The sequence below is a fragment of the Pongo pygmaeus genome, chromosome 6, assembly GCF_028885625.2.
Source record: "Pongo pygmaeus isolate AG05252 chromosome 6, NHGRI_mPonPyg2-v2.0_pri, whole genome shotgun sequence".
NCBI classification, from domain to species: Eukaryota; Metazoa; Chordata; class Mammalia; order Primates; family Hominidae; genus Pongo; species Pongo pygmaeus.
In genome coordinates this window covers 48,253,411-48,270,846 of record NC_072379.2, presented here as the reverse complement: position 1 = coordinate 48,270,846, position 17,436 = coordinate 48,253,411, and the positions used below count along the sequence as shown (strand labels likewise).

At 39.0% G+C, this 17,436-nt stretch overlaps 1 protein-coding gene across 5 annotated transcripts in view; it reads left to right on the top strand.

The window, feature by feature from the left end:
- STARD3NL (STARD3 N-terminal like) overlaps positions 1 to 16,610 on the top strand; it is a 60,770-nt gene extending 44,160 nt beyond the window's left edge. For 4 of the 5 annotated variants that reach the window (XM_054495778.2, XM_054495777.2, XM_054495776.2 and 1 more), the window contains 7 exons: positions 439 to 516; positions 1,110 to 1,187; positions 3,097 to 3,150; positions 3,265 to 3,382; positions 5,635 to 5,730; positions 14,732 to 14,804; positions 15,856 to 16,610. In XM_054495778.2, the coding sequence (XP_054351753.1) occupies positions 439 to 516; positions 1,110 to 1,187; positions 3,097 to 3,150; positions 3,265 to 3,382; positions 5,635 to 5,730; positions 14,732 to 14,787 (480 nt within the window). In that variant the 3' untranslated portion in view covers positions 14,788 to 14,804; positions 15,856 to 16,610. Of the gene's footprint in view, positions 1 to 438; positions 517 to 1,109; positions 1,188 to 3,096; positions 3,151 to 3,264; positions 3,383 to 5,634; positions 5,731 to 14,731 lie in introns of all 5 variants that reach the window. The other variant, XM_063667380.1, reaches the window with a different exon arrangement.
- Positions 16,611 to 17,436: the final 826 nt, after the last annotated feature.

The following is a 17,436-nucleotide window of genomic DNA, read 5'->3' as shown; positions in this document are numbered from 1 at the left end:
TGGCCATCATTGACATTTGCCCAGATGTCAGGGGAGTCTTAGCCTTCCAAGACCTAAGACTGTGGAGCGTGATCAGAAAGTAAGGTAGTCCTGGATAAAGGTGAATTGCCTTCTTTAAAAATATACTTTTGTATGATGGAAGACTTTATCTTAGAAGGAAAAAAATAATTTTCTTAACATTTTAATTTTCCCAAATATGAACTACAGAAGCCATTATTTTTCATTATACATTTATATCTGTTGAATGAATGAATTCAGAATTGAGGAACTGGAGAGTGCTATCCAGCCCTTTTCTATTAAAATTATGAGAGTTCTTCCGCACTTTAGCATTTCTGGGTTCTGAGAAGATAGGCAGGAAAGTTGGATAGGAAATCTTACCCTTGTTTTATTTCCACACATAAACCTCTCCTTGTTTTTGCTTCTTACTCTCCTTTCTAGGTGAATGGAGGCATTGAGAACACATTAGAGAAGGAGGTGATGCAGTATGACTACTATTCTTCATATTTTGATATATTTGTAAGTATTTTTTATGTTTCATTTCAGATGTGATAAAACTGACCCAAAAGGCAGATTTCCTCTAAATAGACTTCAAATTCTATGCCCTTTTTTCCTCTTTTGAACACTGACCATATTTTCCTTTTCTTTTAATTCCCCACCCATTCAGTGTTCTCTCTCTCTAAATAAGGAATTGTCTCATCATCTCAAGGAAATAAAAGATTAATGACAGATAAGGGAGGGCAACAGAAGGAGCCATTCCTATTTTCTTGTTGGAGAGCCTTTATTCTTTCAAATGACTGAAATAGAACCCATTGACATATCTAGTCACTGAAAGGAAAATTCACCTGTTTATATAATAAGATGATGAAAATGCCATCTTTTTTTTCTTGCCTTGTTTTTTCTTTCATAATGGGAGATTAATGTGAGACCTAATTTGCTATTACGTTAAGTTGTAGAGCAGGGATTCCCAAATGCTGGTCTACAGACCATTGCTAGTGTCTGGTAGTCTCCAGCTAAATCACAGTAATGAAGACAGTCTGGTGAGTTCTTCATAAAGCTATGTCATTTTTGTATATATTTTTTTAAACATCTCTTTATTTTCTTGCTTTCAGCTTTTGGCAGTTTTTCGATTTAAAGTGTTAATACTTGCATATGCTGTGTGCAGACTGCGCCATTGGTGGGCAATAGCGGTGAGTATGCCCTGCATGAGTGGGTCATCTCCTCCAGTGCTGGTGGCCAAGTCCTGCTTTCAACAGGCCTGGGCTGGGAGAAGATACAGTTCTAATGCAGGTGGAATCCCACTAGCTTTCCTGAGTCCCATTTCCTCCATACTTAAGTAGGTTTAATACTCCAGGGCTTCTTTCCAATGTTAATGAGTAACTAGATTTGTCTCTTGGTGCTGAGCCAAATGAGGAATCTAGAAGCCCAACAGTGATTACTGGCCAAGCACCAAGCCACCCTCTACCTCATTTTGCAAATAAGAGGTGGGAGGAGTACCTCTGTCACAGAGATATTTGGAAAATGTCTTACTTGGTTGAAACTGCTTAGTGATTGTTTTCATGACATGGTCCGTACTTATTTAGGTAATTGCCTTACCCCCTCCTTTCTTCCCCACAACCCCCCATCTTGGAGGGAAAAGCTCTCAGTCCTTCTGTTGTTGCCTTGGACTTCTCAAGGATGAGGACTTTTTAACTCCTCTGTTTCCTGGCATCTAGCACGGAGAGCTTTGGTATTCTTAATAAATATTTAGAGATTGAGAGAATTACTAGCAATTCTGCCTGACAGATGTCTGAATATTTGCCTTTTGTAAAGCTTTAATAAGTCAATTCTGTGGGAACAAAATGTGGAGCTCCTCAGACTAGAGAGAACTGCTCAGAAATAACCTGCAGTTCTGCGATTAGAGGGTGACACCTCAGGTCTGGGTGGCCCAGGCCTGGGTTTCTCCAGCTGGGAATAGGACTTGTTGCTGCCCTCCTGAGTCCACTAGGGGGCGATGTCTGTCTGGGCCATCTCTTCTGAGCATTCTCAGAATCACGGGGCAGTGGTCAGACTATCTGTTAATCCGGAAGCTCTCATTTTATGGATGTAGGCTGGCAGTCTTGGCCAGACTTGACTCCCTTTCCTGAATACTCTTTTGCTGATATCATCATAGCTTTTGATGATTGTACCCTCCTATTTTTCTGCATTTTCTACAACAGGTCCCTTTGGGATGTTGTATTCGTGAGTCCCTATATGTATGCTAGTATTTGTCAGACCATCCCTCTCAATGTTTGTTTTAGAAACGTGTTTGACATATAGATATTCAGTGAGAGCTGTAAGACAGTATCTTCAATATCTGCTTTCAGATTATCTGAATAAGTCTAATTTAGCAAATCATTTTATTGCTTCTGATTCTTGTTTTAAAAAACATTTGCAGAGAAGAGTCTAGAAGCTGGAAGGAGGAGAAGTCAGCTGGTATTTAAAGAGTGCTTAGTGTGAGCCTGTAAAGTTAATTAGTGTCAGAATATAAAATGCTAAACTGCCTCCTCTCCCAAGCAGCTGTGTGTGTGTGTGTGTGTCTGTGTGAGTGTGTGTGTCTGCAACTTTGTTAATACTTATTGAGCAAGATACTTGGCGTTCCCTGTCCTCCCTTCTGTCAGTCAAGCTACTATTGGTATTCATTTTGGTCAGGTTTCACCATGTTAAAAATATTAGTTGAAGGAACAGTGGCAAGGCTTAGGTATTATGGTATCTCTGGACTTCACAACCCCTGGCGAGAGCCCTATCTATGCACTTTGCTGGTCTCTTCATGTGCTTGTAGAGGCTTTGGAATTGTACCTTCTGGTGGATAAAACTTAGTTACCTAGCACACCAGCCTGCTGAAATGTGGGAGAAGAAACCACACACAGTCATTTAGGGATTGTGTCACATGTAGAAGCCCGTTTTGCCCTAGTGTGGGTCTAGGGGATAGAGACTGAGTGATATGGGAAGGAGCCAGGCTAGGCACAGGTTTTTCAGGCATTGCCTGCTCCTGGCTCAGACGGGTCTCTTGTGAAGAGGGAGGTACCTTCACAGTGTGAGATGCCTAATGTGAACAGTGCTGGATTATGTGTCTTGCAGTTGACAACGGCAGTGACCAGTGCCTTTTTACTAGCAAAAGTGATCCTTTCGAAGGTATGGCCTACCACTTTTTCTATACAGTTACCATCTTCAGTGATGAAGCCTCGTTGTCCAGTATGAGTTTGTGGTAACTGCATTTCCCTTTCCTGGTCATATCTTTTCTTCCAGCTTTTCTCTCAAGGGGCTTTTGGCTATGTGCTGCCCATCATTTCATTCATCCTTGCCTGGATTGAGACGTGGTTCCTGGATTTCAAAGTGTTACCTCAAGAAGCAGAAGAAGAAAACAGTAAGTTCCTCTCAAAGTCAGCCTCCTGAGGCGGACTGGGTACCAAGCTGGGAGGAAGAGATGTGGTGTCTTGGTGTGAATGGGGCTGCAAATGGGTAGAGTTAGGCAGAGGTGGGGTCTCCATTCTTTAGTGGCTACAGCAGAAATCGAGAGAAGGGTTGGGTGGATGAAAGGGTAAGTAACAGAAAGCAGCTCCTCTCTCCAGCTATCAGGCCAGGCTTCCCCTGGAAGAGAATGTGAACACTGGTGAAAAGGGCATTCAAGCAATAATAAAAAATAGCCAGCACTTCTTTCTCCCCAGACAGCTTGTTATTTTCTCCCTATTAGCAATAGGCAGGACACTAAGCATTTTGTGCGTATAAACAGAACTGTGCTGTTTAGGGGCAGAGAAAATAAAACCAATTTTAAGTGAGTGGAAGCAACTATTCTAAATACAAGCCAGTGATTCTCCAAAGTCTCCCATTGTGATCCATACAGCAGTTGGTGGCTTCAGATGGGCCGCTGTTAGAACAGTTAAATGCCTAGGGCTGGGGACCATTGGTGGGTTTAGAATGAAGATTATTCACAGGAGGATGACAGCAAGCCAGAGCGATGATCAGCCTTTCACCATCCTCTGAGTAGCTGAGTCATAGCTAACAAGGTGTACTCATGAATCCTGCCAAAGCTGCTATAATCTCATCATGGCTTTCAGCATCCCAGAATATTCACTAGGAAGGCCAAATGATTGATTAAGCTTTATGGTAAGTTACCAAGCTGAAATTCTTCTCCACATAATGTCCTTAATGGAAGCCCACATGCCGCACCCACCCATCTTAAAGGTGAAACGATCAAAGCTCATTTCAGACACCCATGCAGTTTCAAGACATGCTGTTTTTATGCCTCTGCTGGTCATCTGGCTCAATTTGCCCTGCCTCATAGGAAAAAAAAAAAGTGTCTGACAGAAAGTTAAGCATGATTATAACTTCAAAAAACAGCAGGATACAAAATAATCTTGCAAGTGGTTTTATTTTGGAAAATCTCATTTACATAGAAGAAATATATAAGAAAAGAATAATTCAAGAGTAGATTTTAAAAACCCATTCATCAGACCGAGTTGTACCTTCTATCCTGTGCCCTCTTTTCCTTTGTGAAAGTGTATTTTGGAGAAGTTATAAGTAAAGCTAATGAAAGTCTTTTTTAATTGTATATAAATATAAAACTGAACTTTGTTGAAAACATAACTATTACTGTGACTGAGGCTTGAATGGTTATGGGATTAAACCACATTCGAAGTGACTAATAAAGCAGAACACACAATTAATGAAAATTTTAAATTAGCACTTATTTTCACTGTCAGTAGCATGTATGACACACATACCTGGTATCTGCTATTTGGCCTGGTGCTTCCTCCAACTTTATCCTAAGGTTAACTCAGCTTTCAGTCAAAAGAACTTAAGTATTGATGGCCTTGCATGTGTTAGTGTTCCTCAGCTGTTCACGTCCTGTTTTCTTACCTTTGCTTTTTTAAGACACTTTTTTTCTTTTGAAACCTTCTTGCTGCATAAATATTTGTCATCTTGATTGTTGTTTATATATTTATAAAAGGCCATCCTTGTATTGCACTTTACATCTGGTATCTCTCTAACCAGATGTAGCCAGCAGACCATTTGTAGGAGCTGACCATGTTTTTTATTTTACTTTGTGTTTTGGTTTTGATATTGTGCTTTTTTGTAGGAAGGCAGGTACTCACAAGGGAAAGATGTAAATACTGAGTTATTTATTCTGAGACAGGATCTCACTTTGTGAAGTGCAGTGGCACAATCATGGCTCACTGCAGCCTCGGCTTACTGGGCTCAAGCAATCCTCCCACCTTAGCCTCCCCAGTAGCTGGGACTACAGGCATGCGCTACCACACTCGGCTAATTTTTAAATTTTTTATAGAGACAGGGTCTTGCTATGTTGCCCAGGCTGGTCTCAAACTCCTGGGCTCAAGCGATCCTCCATCCTTGTCCTCCCAGAGTGCTGTGATGACAGGTGTGAGGCACTATGCCCAGCCTCATGAGGCACTTATTTAAACTGCTTAGCTATCTGTCCTTACAGTATTGTTTGTCATTTGTTAATGAAACTTATTGTTTTGTTGAAACATTTTAAAGTACCTCTTTTTCTAAAGGTATTTCATTGTAATAATAATACCATTTTATTTTACTTAATCTTGCCGAAAAGCTACCAGAAAGGTGACCTCATTCCCAACATCTGAATTTCTTCTCTTCCAGGACTCCTGATAGTTCAGGATGCTTCAGAGAGGGCAGCACTTATACCTGGTGGTCTTTCTGATGGTCAGTTTTATTCCCCTCCTGAATCTGAAGCAGGTAAAAAACTTGATTATTATTTGTGCTTGTATCTCTCATTCAAAGGCTCTGCTCTTCCTCCCTCTCCCTACCCCCTCTATTTCTCAATATACTTAGCTAATATCTAACATGCCAGGCATTAGGGATATGAAAATAGGTGAGACACGGTCTCACATGAAACCAGTGGTAAGACACAGAGTTGTAAAAGTAAATGTCATGGAGGAGTGATTAGACACCATGGTTTGTGATGTGTATCTTAGAAGACACACAGAGAAGGGGAAGGGTCTCAATGCTCTCATTATTGCAGTTCATCACCAAACCAACCTCCGTCTAGGACTCCCATGTCTGAGAATGGCAGCACTGTCCACCCAGTTGCCCAGATCAAACACCAGAGCCTCACTGTTGGCTCCACCCCGTTCTTATGGCTCACATCTCATCATTCACTAAGCTATTTCCATCCTCTCTCCCTTATTTCTACCTCCATTTTCTCATTCAAATCCTGCCACTTCTTATCAGCTCCAACCTCATTTCAGCATTACTTTCTGCAGTTTCTGCAACAGCCTTTTGTGTTTCACTAACCAGCAACCAGAGTGCTCTGTTAAAAATAACAATTACACTCAACAACAAAAATAAACAACCTGATTAAAAAATATGCAAAGGTTTTGATAGACATTTCTCTAAAGAAGATAAACAAATGGCCGATAAGCACATAAAAGATGCTTAACATCACTAATCATTAGGAAAATGCAAATCAGAACCACAACAAGATACCGCTTCATACCCATTAGGATGACTATTACAAAAAGCAAAACCAAACAAAAAGACAGAAAATAAGTATTGGTGATGATATGGAGAAATTGGACCCCTTGTGCATTACAGGTGAGAATGTAAAATGGTATAGCCCCAGCAGAAGACAGTGTAGTGTTTCCGTAAAAGATTAAACATAGAGTTACCATATGATTCAACACTTCTACCCCCGGGTATGTACCCAAAGGAAATGAAAGCAGAGACTACAGCAGATACGTGTATACCCACGCTCATAGCAGCATTATTCACAGTAGCTAAATGGTGGAAACAAATCAAACAGCTGTCAGCAGATGAGTGGATAAACAACATGTATGTACATCCAATGGAATATTATTCTGCATTAAAAAGAAATGGAAAGCTGGGCACAGTGGCTCATGCCTATAATCTCAGCACTTTGGGAGGCCAAGGTAGGAGGATCGCTTGAGCCCAGGAGCTCAAGACCAGCCTGGGCAACATAGGGAGACCTTGTCTCTATTAAAAAAAAAAAAAAAAAAGAAAGAAAAGAATAGAATTCTGACACATACTGTAACATGTATGAACTGTGAACACATTATGCTAAGTAAATAAGCCAGACACAAAATGACTGTCGTATGATTTCACTTAGATGAGATACCTAGAGAAGTCAAATTCTCAGAATGGTGATGATGGCTGCACAAGAGCGTAGATGAACTTAATGCACTGGATGGCATGCTTAAAAATGGTTAAAGTGGTAAATTTTATGTTAAATATATTTTTCTATGGTAAAAAAAACACTTTTTAAAATTGCTAACACTTTTTAAGTGTCAGACGCTGTTCTAAGCTTTATTAATATTCACTCATTTACTCTTCCCTTGTCTGCTTATCTTCTGAGATACAGATCACAAACCATAGTGTCTAATCACTCCTCCATTACATTCATTTTTTACAAATATGTGTCTTACCACTGATCTCTTGTAAGATTGTGTCTAACCTATTTTCATATTCTTAATGCCTGGCATATTAGATGTTTGCTAAGTGCCTCCACTCTGTGATGTAAAACTCGTATTATCCCTAATGTAGAGATGAGCAAATGAGGCACAGAGAACTGAAGCAATTTACCCAACATCACACTAATAATAAGTGGTGCAGCTGGGATTTGAAGCTGGGGTCCAGTGCTAGAGTTCATGCTTGTAACTGCTAAAGTATATTAGCCTCTTGGTGTTTATGAAAATATAGACTTGGTCATGCCAGTCCCCTGCTCAAAAGCCTTCAGTAGCATAAAGGATAAAGAAATCAGCAGATCTTAGCCTGACTGGAAGTGCCCCTGTGGACACTGTCACCAGTTGTCTAGCTTCTCACCTTGTGACTGCCTTCTGGTGTGCTGTTCATAGCTCTTCTGAAAGTGCTGTGCTCTAGAGCCCTCCAGCTATTGTCCACCTTGCTGTTTCCATACTGAACATGATCTCCTTTGTAATCCTAGTGTCTGCTCACATGTTCCCACGTTCTTCCCAGCCATGCCTACCCTTCCCGTCACTCCCGGCAGTCTTAGAACATCCTCACCATGTTCTTTGGAACCTCTTCTACAGCCCTGTCATCGTATGTTGTCTGCACTGCCTTCAGCGTTGACCTGGTCTGTTTCTACTGCTGGGTTGTAAACTTGAGTTAGAGACTACATCATTGTATTCCCTACATTAGGCCTAGTTAATATTTTAACACACACACACACACACACACACACACACACACAGAGTGATAAAAGAGATTCCAGACAGAAAGAGCCTTGAATGATTGAAGGTACAGCAATGTGAAATATCAGTGTACTGGAGGAACTACAAGTAACTTGAGATTCCGGACTGTTGGTGTTGGATCTGAAAGCAGCGTACAACACAGAAACATGGAGCCAGATGAAATACAGATATGGATTAGTAGAAAATCTGTTTCTAAAACAGTAAAAACTAGAATTAAGTATTAAATTCTTACCTCATAAGGATTATTTCATTGAGATGTTTTGTGTCATAGGACTTTACTCTTTGAAAAAAGGAAATTCATATTAGAGTTCATGCATCTCTACTTCTTTTTCTAAGACTAATACAGGTTCTCAGTACTAATGTATTTTCTTAACTAGAGTTCAGAACATAGAATAGTAGTGACATGAGGAACACGGCCTCAAGCATGCCTCATCAAGCTTTCTAGTTATGGGATCCATCTGCATTTTACCTTTATCATTTACCACCACCTAGTGGTACTCTGGAGCATTACCATTTCCTTGAGTTGGGAAGGTGAACAAGAACAAAACATTTTCATGGTGTTCAACTGTGTAGCTGCTTTGTTTGACTAAAGACAGGTTACTAATGGGCAGAGAAGGAGTGGGCAGAGTGGACTACCGTATTATATTTGCATTGTCTGAATGTTCAATTTAGGAAAGAATTAAAAATGAAAACTGTTACTGGAATTAATATACCTAGAAAAAAAAGACTACTCTAGAGCAAAGCTTTTCCCTTATGCCAATAGCTAAAAATTGAAGCCTTTCAGTAGCTTGAGGTTCTAAGCTGCCATTGCCCTGCTACAGCACTGACTTCCCTGGTATACATGAGGGTGTCCGAAAAAGGCCTAACGTGCCTTTTTTTGTCTTTTTCCTCCACCACCTAATACAGTACCTGGCTTATATTAGACTTATAACTGTTGAAGAAAGGGATGAAAAGAAAATGGAAAGAAATAGGAGGTACCATAAACAAAAATGTTAGCATTTTTCCTTGTAAAGGAGCAGCCTGAATTTTAGTATCACAGGGATAGCACGGTTTATTAGATATACTTGTAAAGGATATAAAAATAGTTTGTTTGCAGGCTTGCTTGTTGATCAGACCACATCCTGCATCCCTTTGTATTAAATGGAAAGAATGAGGAAGCATGATCCTCTCTCAGATGACTGCGTTGAAATTAGGTGTGGTCAGAGAGCATAAGTGAACCAGTTGTGAAGCTGAAGAAAGGGTAATTCTTCACCTCCTAAACCATGGAAAGATTAACTTAAAATGAGGAATTGCTCAATTGCATAATATAACCTGTCCTGTGCAAGTCTAGATAAGGCATTCATTGCAATTCTAAGTTGCCACCTCCCCAGAGTAGCCATGCATCCTGGTTTGCCTGCAGCAGCCTTGCCTTCTTCTGTTTGCCCCATATAGTTATTATTAGAAGCCCTTGTATCTCTCAGCAGTGTTCTTGTTTAGATGATCATTTCTATGATCGCCGTATGTGTAGTGAATAGATTTGAAACACCGTTTTTTCCACCTTTTAATTAAAATTTTGAAAATTATTGAAGTCATTGCCAGGGATACTGAATAATATTGACTTTTTAAAAAAGCTTGATTGAGGTGTAATTTGCATATAATAAAACTCATCCATTGTAAATGTATAATTGCGTGATTTTTAGTAAATTTATAAATTTTTAATCAACATTACAATGTAATTTTGGGACAGTTTCATTACTTGAAAAACTTCTTTCATGCTCATTTGCAGTTAATCCTCACTTCTACCTCTAATCCTAAGTAACCACTGATCTTCTTTGTATCTTGACAAATTTACCTTTCCTGGGCATTTAATGTAAATGTAGTGATATGATACATGGCTTTTTGCATCCAGCCTCTTGCTTAGCATAAGGTTTTAGGACCAACCATGTTGTAGCATATATCAGTGTTTTGCTCCTTTTTGTGGCTGGTCATGTGGCAAGTTTCTGTTTAACTTTTTTTAAAATTGTCAAACCGTTCTTGATCGTGGCTGTTTTATTTTACGTTCCCTCCAATAATGTACAGTAGTCCCTTCTTATCCACAGTTTCACTTACCTGAGGTCAATTGAGGTCTGAAAATATTAAATGGAAAATTCCAGAAATAAACAGTCCATAAGTTTTTAATTGTGTGCCGTTCTGAGTAGCATGATGAAATCCCACACTGTCCTGCTTCGTCCTGTCTGGAACGTGAATCATCCCTCTGTCCAGCAGATCCACACTGCGTGCACCACCCACCTGGTAGTCACTTAGGAGCCATCCAGGTTATCAGATTGACCATCCCAGTATCACAGTGCTTGTGTTCAAGTAATCCTTATTTCACTTAAAAATGGCAAAGTAGTAATTCTGACAATTCATATATGCCAAAGAGAAACCATAAAGTGCTTCCTTTAAGTGAAAAGGTGACAGTTCTCAACTTAATAAGAAAAGAAAAAAAAATCATATGCTGAACTTTATCATGTTCGTCATATGGTAAACTTTTTCATAGGTATGTATGTATAAGAAAAAACATAATATTGATAGGATACAGTACTATCTGCGCTTTCAGGTATCCAGGGATAAGGGAGATTACTGTACATGCATTTCAGTTTCTCCGTATATTCACCAATGCTTAGTATCGGGTCTTTTTGATTGTAGCCAGGCTAGCAGGTTTAAAGTGGTATCTCATTGTGGTTTTAATTTGTATGTTTGTAGTGATACTGAGATATTTTTCATGTTTCTATTATATGTAATTCATAAGTCTTATTTAGAGAAAAATCTATCTCAAGTCTTTTGCCATATTTTTAATGGTGTTGTCTTTTTATTATTGAGTTGTAAGAATTCTTTACACATTCTAGATAAAAGTGCTTTCATATATGATTTACAAATATTTTTCCCAGTCTATTATTTGTCTTTTCATTTCTTCATAGAGTCTTTTGAAGCACAAGTTTTAAAATTTCGATTAAGTGTAGTTTATGAATTTGTTCTCTTATGGATAATATATTTGTGGTCATATCTAGGAACTCTTTACCTTAACTCTATGACATGAAGATTTTCTCCTACATTTTCTTCTAAAAGGTTTTTTAGTCTTACATCTTTCAATTAAGATTACAATACATTTTGAATTGATTTTCAAATATGGAGGAGGTAAGGGATTAATTCATTCTCTTGCTTTTGAATATTCAGTTGAACAGCACCAGTTCTTGAAAAGACAGCCTTTCCCCATTGTACTGATTTGACACGTTTGCTAAAATCAGTTTACTATAAACTGATTTTGTGCCAAACCAATTTTTATTTTTTAATTCTGCTTTCTTAAGATGAATACTTATATGACTGACTTGATACTTTTTTTTTCTTTTCTTATATAGCCATTTAAAGCCATAAATTTTCCTCTAGGAATTGCTTTAGTGATATCACATGACTTTTGATATGTTGTGTTTTCATTTGAATGCATTCCTTGGCTTTCAGCAGGTTGACACGGATGTGTCTGCATGTGGATCTCTTTGTATATATCCTAATCTGTGTTTATTCTCCTTATAAAATGTGTGGATTAATATTTCTCAGCCAATTTGAGAAATTTGAACCATTAATTCTTCAAACATTTTTCTGACATTTTCCTCCTTCTGGGATTCCCATTACATGGTTGGTTGATATGCTTGATGTCTCTGAGCACTTCACTTTTCTTCAGTCTTTTTCTTTCACTCAGAGATTGTTTTGTTTTGACTGTCATTTTTTCCTCGGAATGGTCACACTTTCTTGATTCTTTACCTATCTTGTTTTTTTTTTTTTTTTTTTTGATGAAAAGTATTTTGCTGAAAATAAAGTAACTCTGGATTCTGATTTTTTTCCTAAAACATTGCTGTTCTTGCTCTTTATTTGTTTAGTAAATCGTCTGTGTCAAATCTGTGAAATCTATACACCCTGGGATGTGTGGCTGCTTCTGTTTTCTCTCAGTTTTTTGTTTTATTGTCCATTAATTCTTGCCTATATTTTTAAGCCTAGCTTCCTAGGAGTTACCCATGTCTAGAGCCTACTGATTAGGCAGAGCCTACCTAGTGATTACACAGAGTATTGCACTCAAATACCTGAATCAAGGCTTCCATCCTCTGCCAGGTAGAAATGTACATAGGTTGGATAGCACCTTCAGAGTTCAGGCCATTTTCAAGTCCTCCCCAGCTTTTACTTTCTGCTAAGTCCTTTCCTGCTCTCTGTGCGTATGCTTAGAGCTCAGGCTAATTGGCTGGCTTGCGCTCTCTTGGGTCTCCTCTGTGCATGGAGACAACACCAGCTGGGCATATGCTTGTCTCAGTGGTGACCACAACTCAGGCTCCCAGAGTAGTTGGCCCTTTCTGCTCACCTGCCTCTGAATTTGTCACTTCACCGTCAGTGTCACTGGGCATGACCGTGGCTCCCCACTCCAAACTAAGCGATCTCCCTTCAACTGAGTAGCTTTACTGCCAGTCCCCATGGCCTGCCTCACCCTAGCAGAACCTCCATGCCCATTGAGCTGGGTATTGGGAGGTTGGAGAAGAACAGGAGCAACTCCAGGCAAGACACGACTGCTATTCCCTGAATTCTGCAGTGTTTCAAACGTAAACATTTCTCCAGTTGTTGTATACTTTTGGTCATTTCTCCAGTGGTGAGATGGCTAGTTTTGCCCATTTTGCCACATTTTGGGGGTGCTTTTCAGGGAGAGGATTTATTGACTTCTTCACTTGGCCATAGCAAGAAGTTTTAAAATATGTAAAGAAGACATATTGTTATGTTTTAATTAAGGGTTTAGCTTTATTTAGGACTCCCAAATAATTCCAAGACATGGCAACTCACTGTGGTTTCAGAGCCACTGGCCTAGCAGGTTGAAGTGAGCTTGGGAACAGGAAGATCTGGTGTGACTATCTTCCCCAGCCTCCTTCCACAGTGAGGACAGGCAGCTCACCACCTCCTGTCTCTAGGATGGACGGCATGTTACTAGGGTAGAAAGCAAAGCCTTCAACAGTTAAGTCTTTACCTATTCCTTTTACTACAAATTCAACCTAACCATGTGACATTTATCAGGTTAAAATGTTTTCTTCAGATTATCAGGCATTCTTTCCCTATAACAAATTTGTTCTTGGCTATAATTCAGGTAGACATTCTCCTTAGGGGAAAAAAAAAGGTCCTTTTTAAAGTGTGTTGTCTAACAACGTTCAGGCGCAGTTGAGAGAGGCTGCAGTTTTTACGTGTGAATTGATGGCATCTCTCACCCACTACTTTGGTCTTCTCTCAGGGCCTCCTCCGCTTTTTTTTTATTCCCCTTCTCTGATTATGAAAATCATGCATTTAAAAAAGTGGAAAGAACAAAAATTAGAAATCATGTATCCTTCAAACTATTTGGTAACATCAGTGTTGACAGTTTAGTTTCTTTCTTGGGTGTGTGTGTGTGTGTGTGTGTGTGTGTGTGTGTGTGTGTGTGTGTGTGTGTGTGTGTGTGTGTGTGTGTGTGTGTGTGTGTGTGTGTGTGTGTGTGTGTGTGTGTGTGTGTGTGTGTGTGTGTGTGTGTGTGTGTGTGTGTGTTTAATCTCACATCATTGTGCCCATGCTGCCTATATTATTCATATTCTGCTTTTTAAAAATATAATTTAAAAATTATTAATAAAGTCAATTCAGGTTTATTGTAGAAATGTTAAAATATCCAGAAAAATATATAAAACTACTCTTTCTCGTTTGCACACATATATTTGGTTTTTAATTTTATCAAATGTGATCTCATGGCATATAAAGTTTTATTTGCTATACATTTGCTTTTACCTTACAGCGTATGCATTTTTCATGTTATAAATTCTATATAACCATAATTTTAAGTGGATACAAGATATTTTATGGAACTATGGTATTAACCTTTCTTCTATTCTCAGACACTTAGTTTTCTTTTCTAATTTTTAGAGAGAAAATCTACATAATGAATAATAAGGATTATTTCCTCAGGGATAGGTCTATCCTAAGGAAAGGATTCCAGAGTGGAATGACCAGGTCAAATCTAGGAATATCCTGAAGCTCATGAGACATTGATCCAGAAGGGCCAGACAGTGGTCACTGCCACAGTGCCCTCTCACTGCTCTCTCGCTCATCTGCCACAGCCATTGTTAGAAACACCTAGATTCAATTATTTGTACCAAGCTCAACATTTTTGCATGTAAAAAATATATACAAGCTTGTCAGCAAAGAGGCAGAGGAAGAATAGTGATTGATAATAATTATTGGTCTGCATGATATTCTTAGTACATAAGTGAAATCCATTTTGACAGATTAGTGTAAGTGATAGATTATTGTTTAAAGGTTTTCCTGTTACAAGAAATAAAGTAAAACTTTCAAATAGCAGTTAACCTAAATCTCTTGAGGATTAAACATATGTTTAATGTTTTTATGTGTATATGTTATAATTTTAAACATATTTATTTAAAATAGTCTGTTACTGTAATGGAATGAAATACTTTTTCTTTGTCCACTTCTCCACCACGTAGGATCTGAAGAAGCTGAAGAAAAACAGGACAGTGAGAAACCACTTTTAGAACTATGAGTACTACTTTTGTTAAAGTAAGTGTTTGAAATGAAACTGTAACAACAAAGTAGTTAAGTATGGAGATTTCCTTTGAGTAGAGTCAAAGTAGAATTCAAAGAATAAGAGTGTAAGGATAGCCAGATTTGTCTTACTTGCATGAATTTATCAGTCACATTTTATTAATGCCAAGTGTCTTAACATTTTTTATGTAGGTATACATTTATAAGGTTTGAAAAATACCTCAGATTTCTAAATTTCTAAAGAATATAGATGAATTTATGTTAGTTTACTTGGCCAGAATGTCTACATGCCAGTCACATATCAGTGTTTTAATGACAAGTACTAATCTATGTTAAGAGGACAGCAGTCCTGTGAGACGCAGGTGCTGTCATCATCTCCATTTTACATTTGAAGCAGCAGGGACATAGAATGGGTCACTTATCCAAGGTTGCACAGCTAGACTTGGCAGCACTGGGGCTCAGGCCCACACTGTCTGGTACCAGGTCCACTGCAGCCCCTCACTGGGATATTTCTCAAGGATTTTGGAGCCTCTGAGATGAAAGCTGCTGTACATCCAAAGCAGTCATGCTTAATGGGCTCCAAAGTGGAACACATTGTTAAATCCCTTTAAGTCATCAAAGAAAATCATTTTAACCTCATAAATAGAAGGCAATTGAGGTAAATTGTAGTAGCAGCAAATCTGCCTGACAGTTTAACCACAGAAGGAAAAAGCTGCCAGATTGTGAGTCATTGGGAAGCTGGGATAGAGGCTGGCTGGGTGGGAAAGGCAGCCAAGGTAATGGCGCATGGAGCCCCAGTGCCTGCCTCCTCAGCCCCCAGCACACCTCAGCCGCATCTCTCCACCACAGTTATGTAGACAGAAAGCAAAAATGTGGGCATGCTGGTAGTTGAGCCTTTTCTGAAATATTTTAACATGAATTCTAGTGTGACCACACCCATGGTCCTTCATGTGTCTGTCACAGCCCCTCTTCAGCACACAGACGTTTATGTACATGTAAGGTGACCGTGGCATTTTGCCTTTTAATGCTATTTCTTAAATACTTTTGTCTTCTCTCTTTTTCTAAGTGTGAAAAACCCTCACAGAAAGTCATCGAGGCAAAAAGAGGCAGGCAGTGGTGTCTCCCTGTTGACAGTAAAGTTGAAATGGTGACGTCCACTGCTGGCTTTATTGAACAGCTAATAAAGATTTATTTATTGTAATACCTCACAGACATTGTACCATATCCATGCACATTTAGTTGCCTGCCTGTGGCTGGTAAGGTAATGTCATGATTCATCCTCTCTTCAGTGAGACTGAGTCTGATGTGTTAACGAATAGGTGAAGAAAGTCTTGTGCTGTATTCCTAATCAAAAGACTTAATATATTGAAGTAACACTTTTTTAGTAAGCAAGATACCTTTTTATTTCAATTCACAGAATGGAATTTTTTTGTTTCATGTCTCAGATTTATTTTGTATTTCTTTTTTAACACCCTACATTTCCCTTGTTTTTTAACTCATGCACATGTGCTCTTTGTACAGTTTTAAAAAGTGTAATAAAATCTGATATGTCAATGTGGCTAGTTTTATTTTTCTTGTTTTGCATTATGTATATGGCCTGAAGTGTTGGACTTGCAAAAGGGGAAGAAAGAGGAATTGCGAATACATGTAAAATGTCACCAGACATTTGTATTATTTTTATCATGAAATCATGTTTTTCTCTGAGAGATTGTTCTGAAATGTTCGAAATACTCTTATTTTGAATGCACAAAATGACTTAAACCATTCATATCATGTTTCCTTTGCGTTCAGCCAATTTCAATTAAAATGAACTAAATTATACTGTGTGCTATTTTTTCAAACATGAATATTCCCCTTGATTCATGGAAAGTCAGGATGTCTATTAGTTTTCTTTCATCATTCATTGTGTCATTGAAGAAAAACCTAATTGCCTGTAGTGGTGATGATGCTGGCTTGGGTAGAAACTGACCTTTTGTGCATATCAAGTTACTTCTATCTGTGCTTGTTCTAAGAGTAGATCAGATCTCAACAGTGCAACAGGGAGGCTTGCTGGGAGGCTGGAGTCTAACCAGGATGAGCGTCTCATAGTGGAGAAGGGGCGAGGAAAATCTCAAATATCTGGCCTTGAGACTAAAACCTTAGAACTCAATGGTGTTATGTGAGTGAGAATCTCCTGTTTCAGGATTGGAGTTGCGTATACACCAACCCCATAGATGATGCTTAAGCTGCCAATCAGGTTGTTAATTTAACCTGAGAAGGAGCTCTCACCCAGACATGCTGGGTGAACCAGTAGGATGTTGCCAATCCTCAGAGGAAGCCAAGTCTGGCTCAGAAGTCTTAACCTCTCTAAGCACAGACCAAGAGGAATGAGGTATAGTATTTGAATATGCTAGGAAGTCAGACCGTGGGAGCCTACAGTGATTATCTCAACGATTGAGTTATATATTCCCCTGGGACTGCATAGATTCAGCCCAGGGGCGTGGGCACCCACTCTGCCATGTTTTGGTGGGGTAGGAGTGGAGCCATTTGTCCTTTATGCCCACATTGCTGAGCAATCCTCTGACGGACCCTTATCACTCGTTTATCTGATGTTATTGTCCTCTAGTAATCCTTGCTCTGGTTGATGCTGAAATCATTTTGTCTCTGT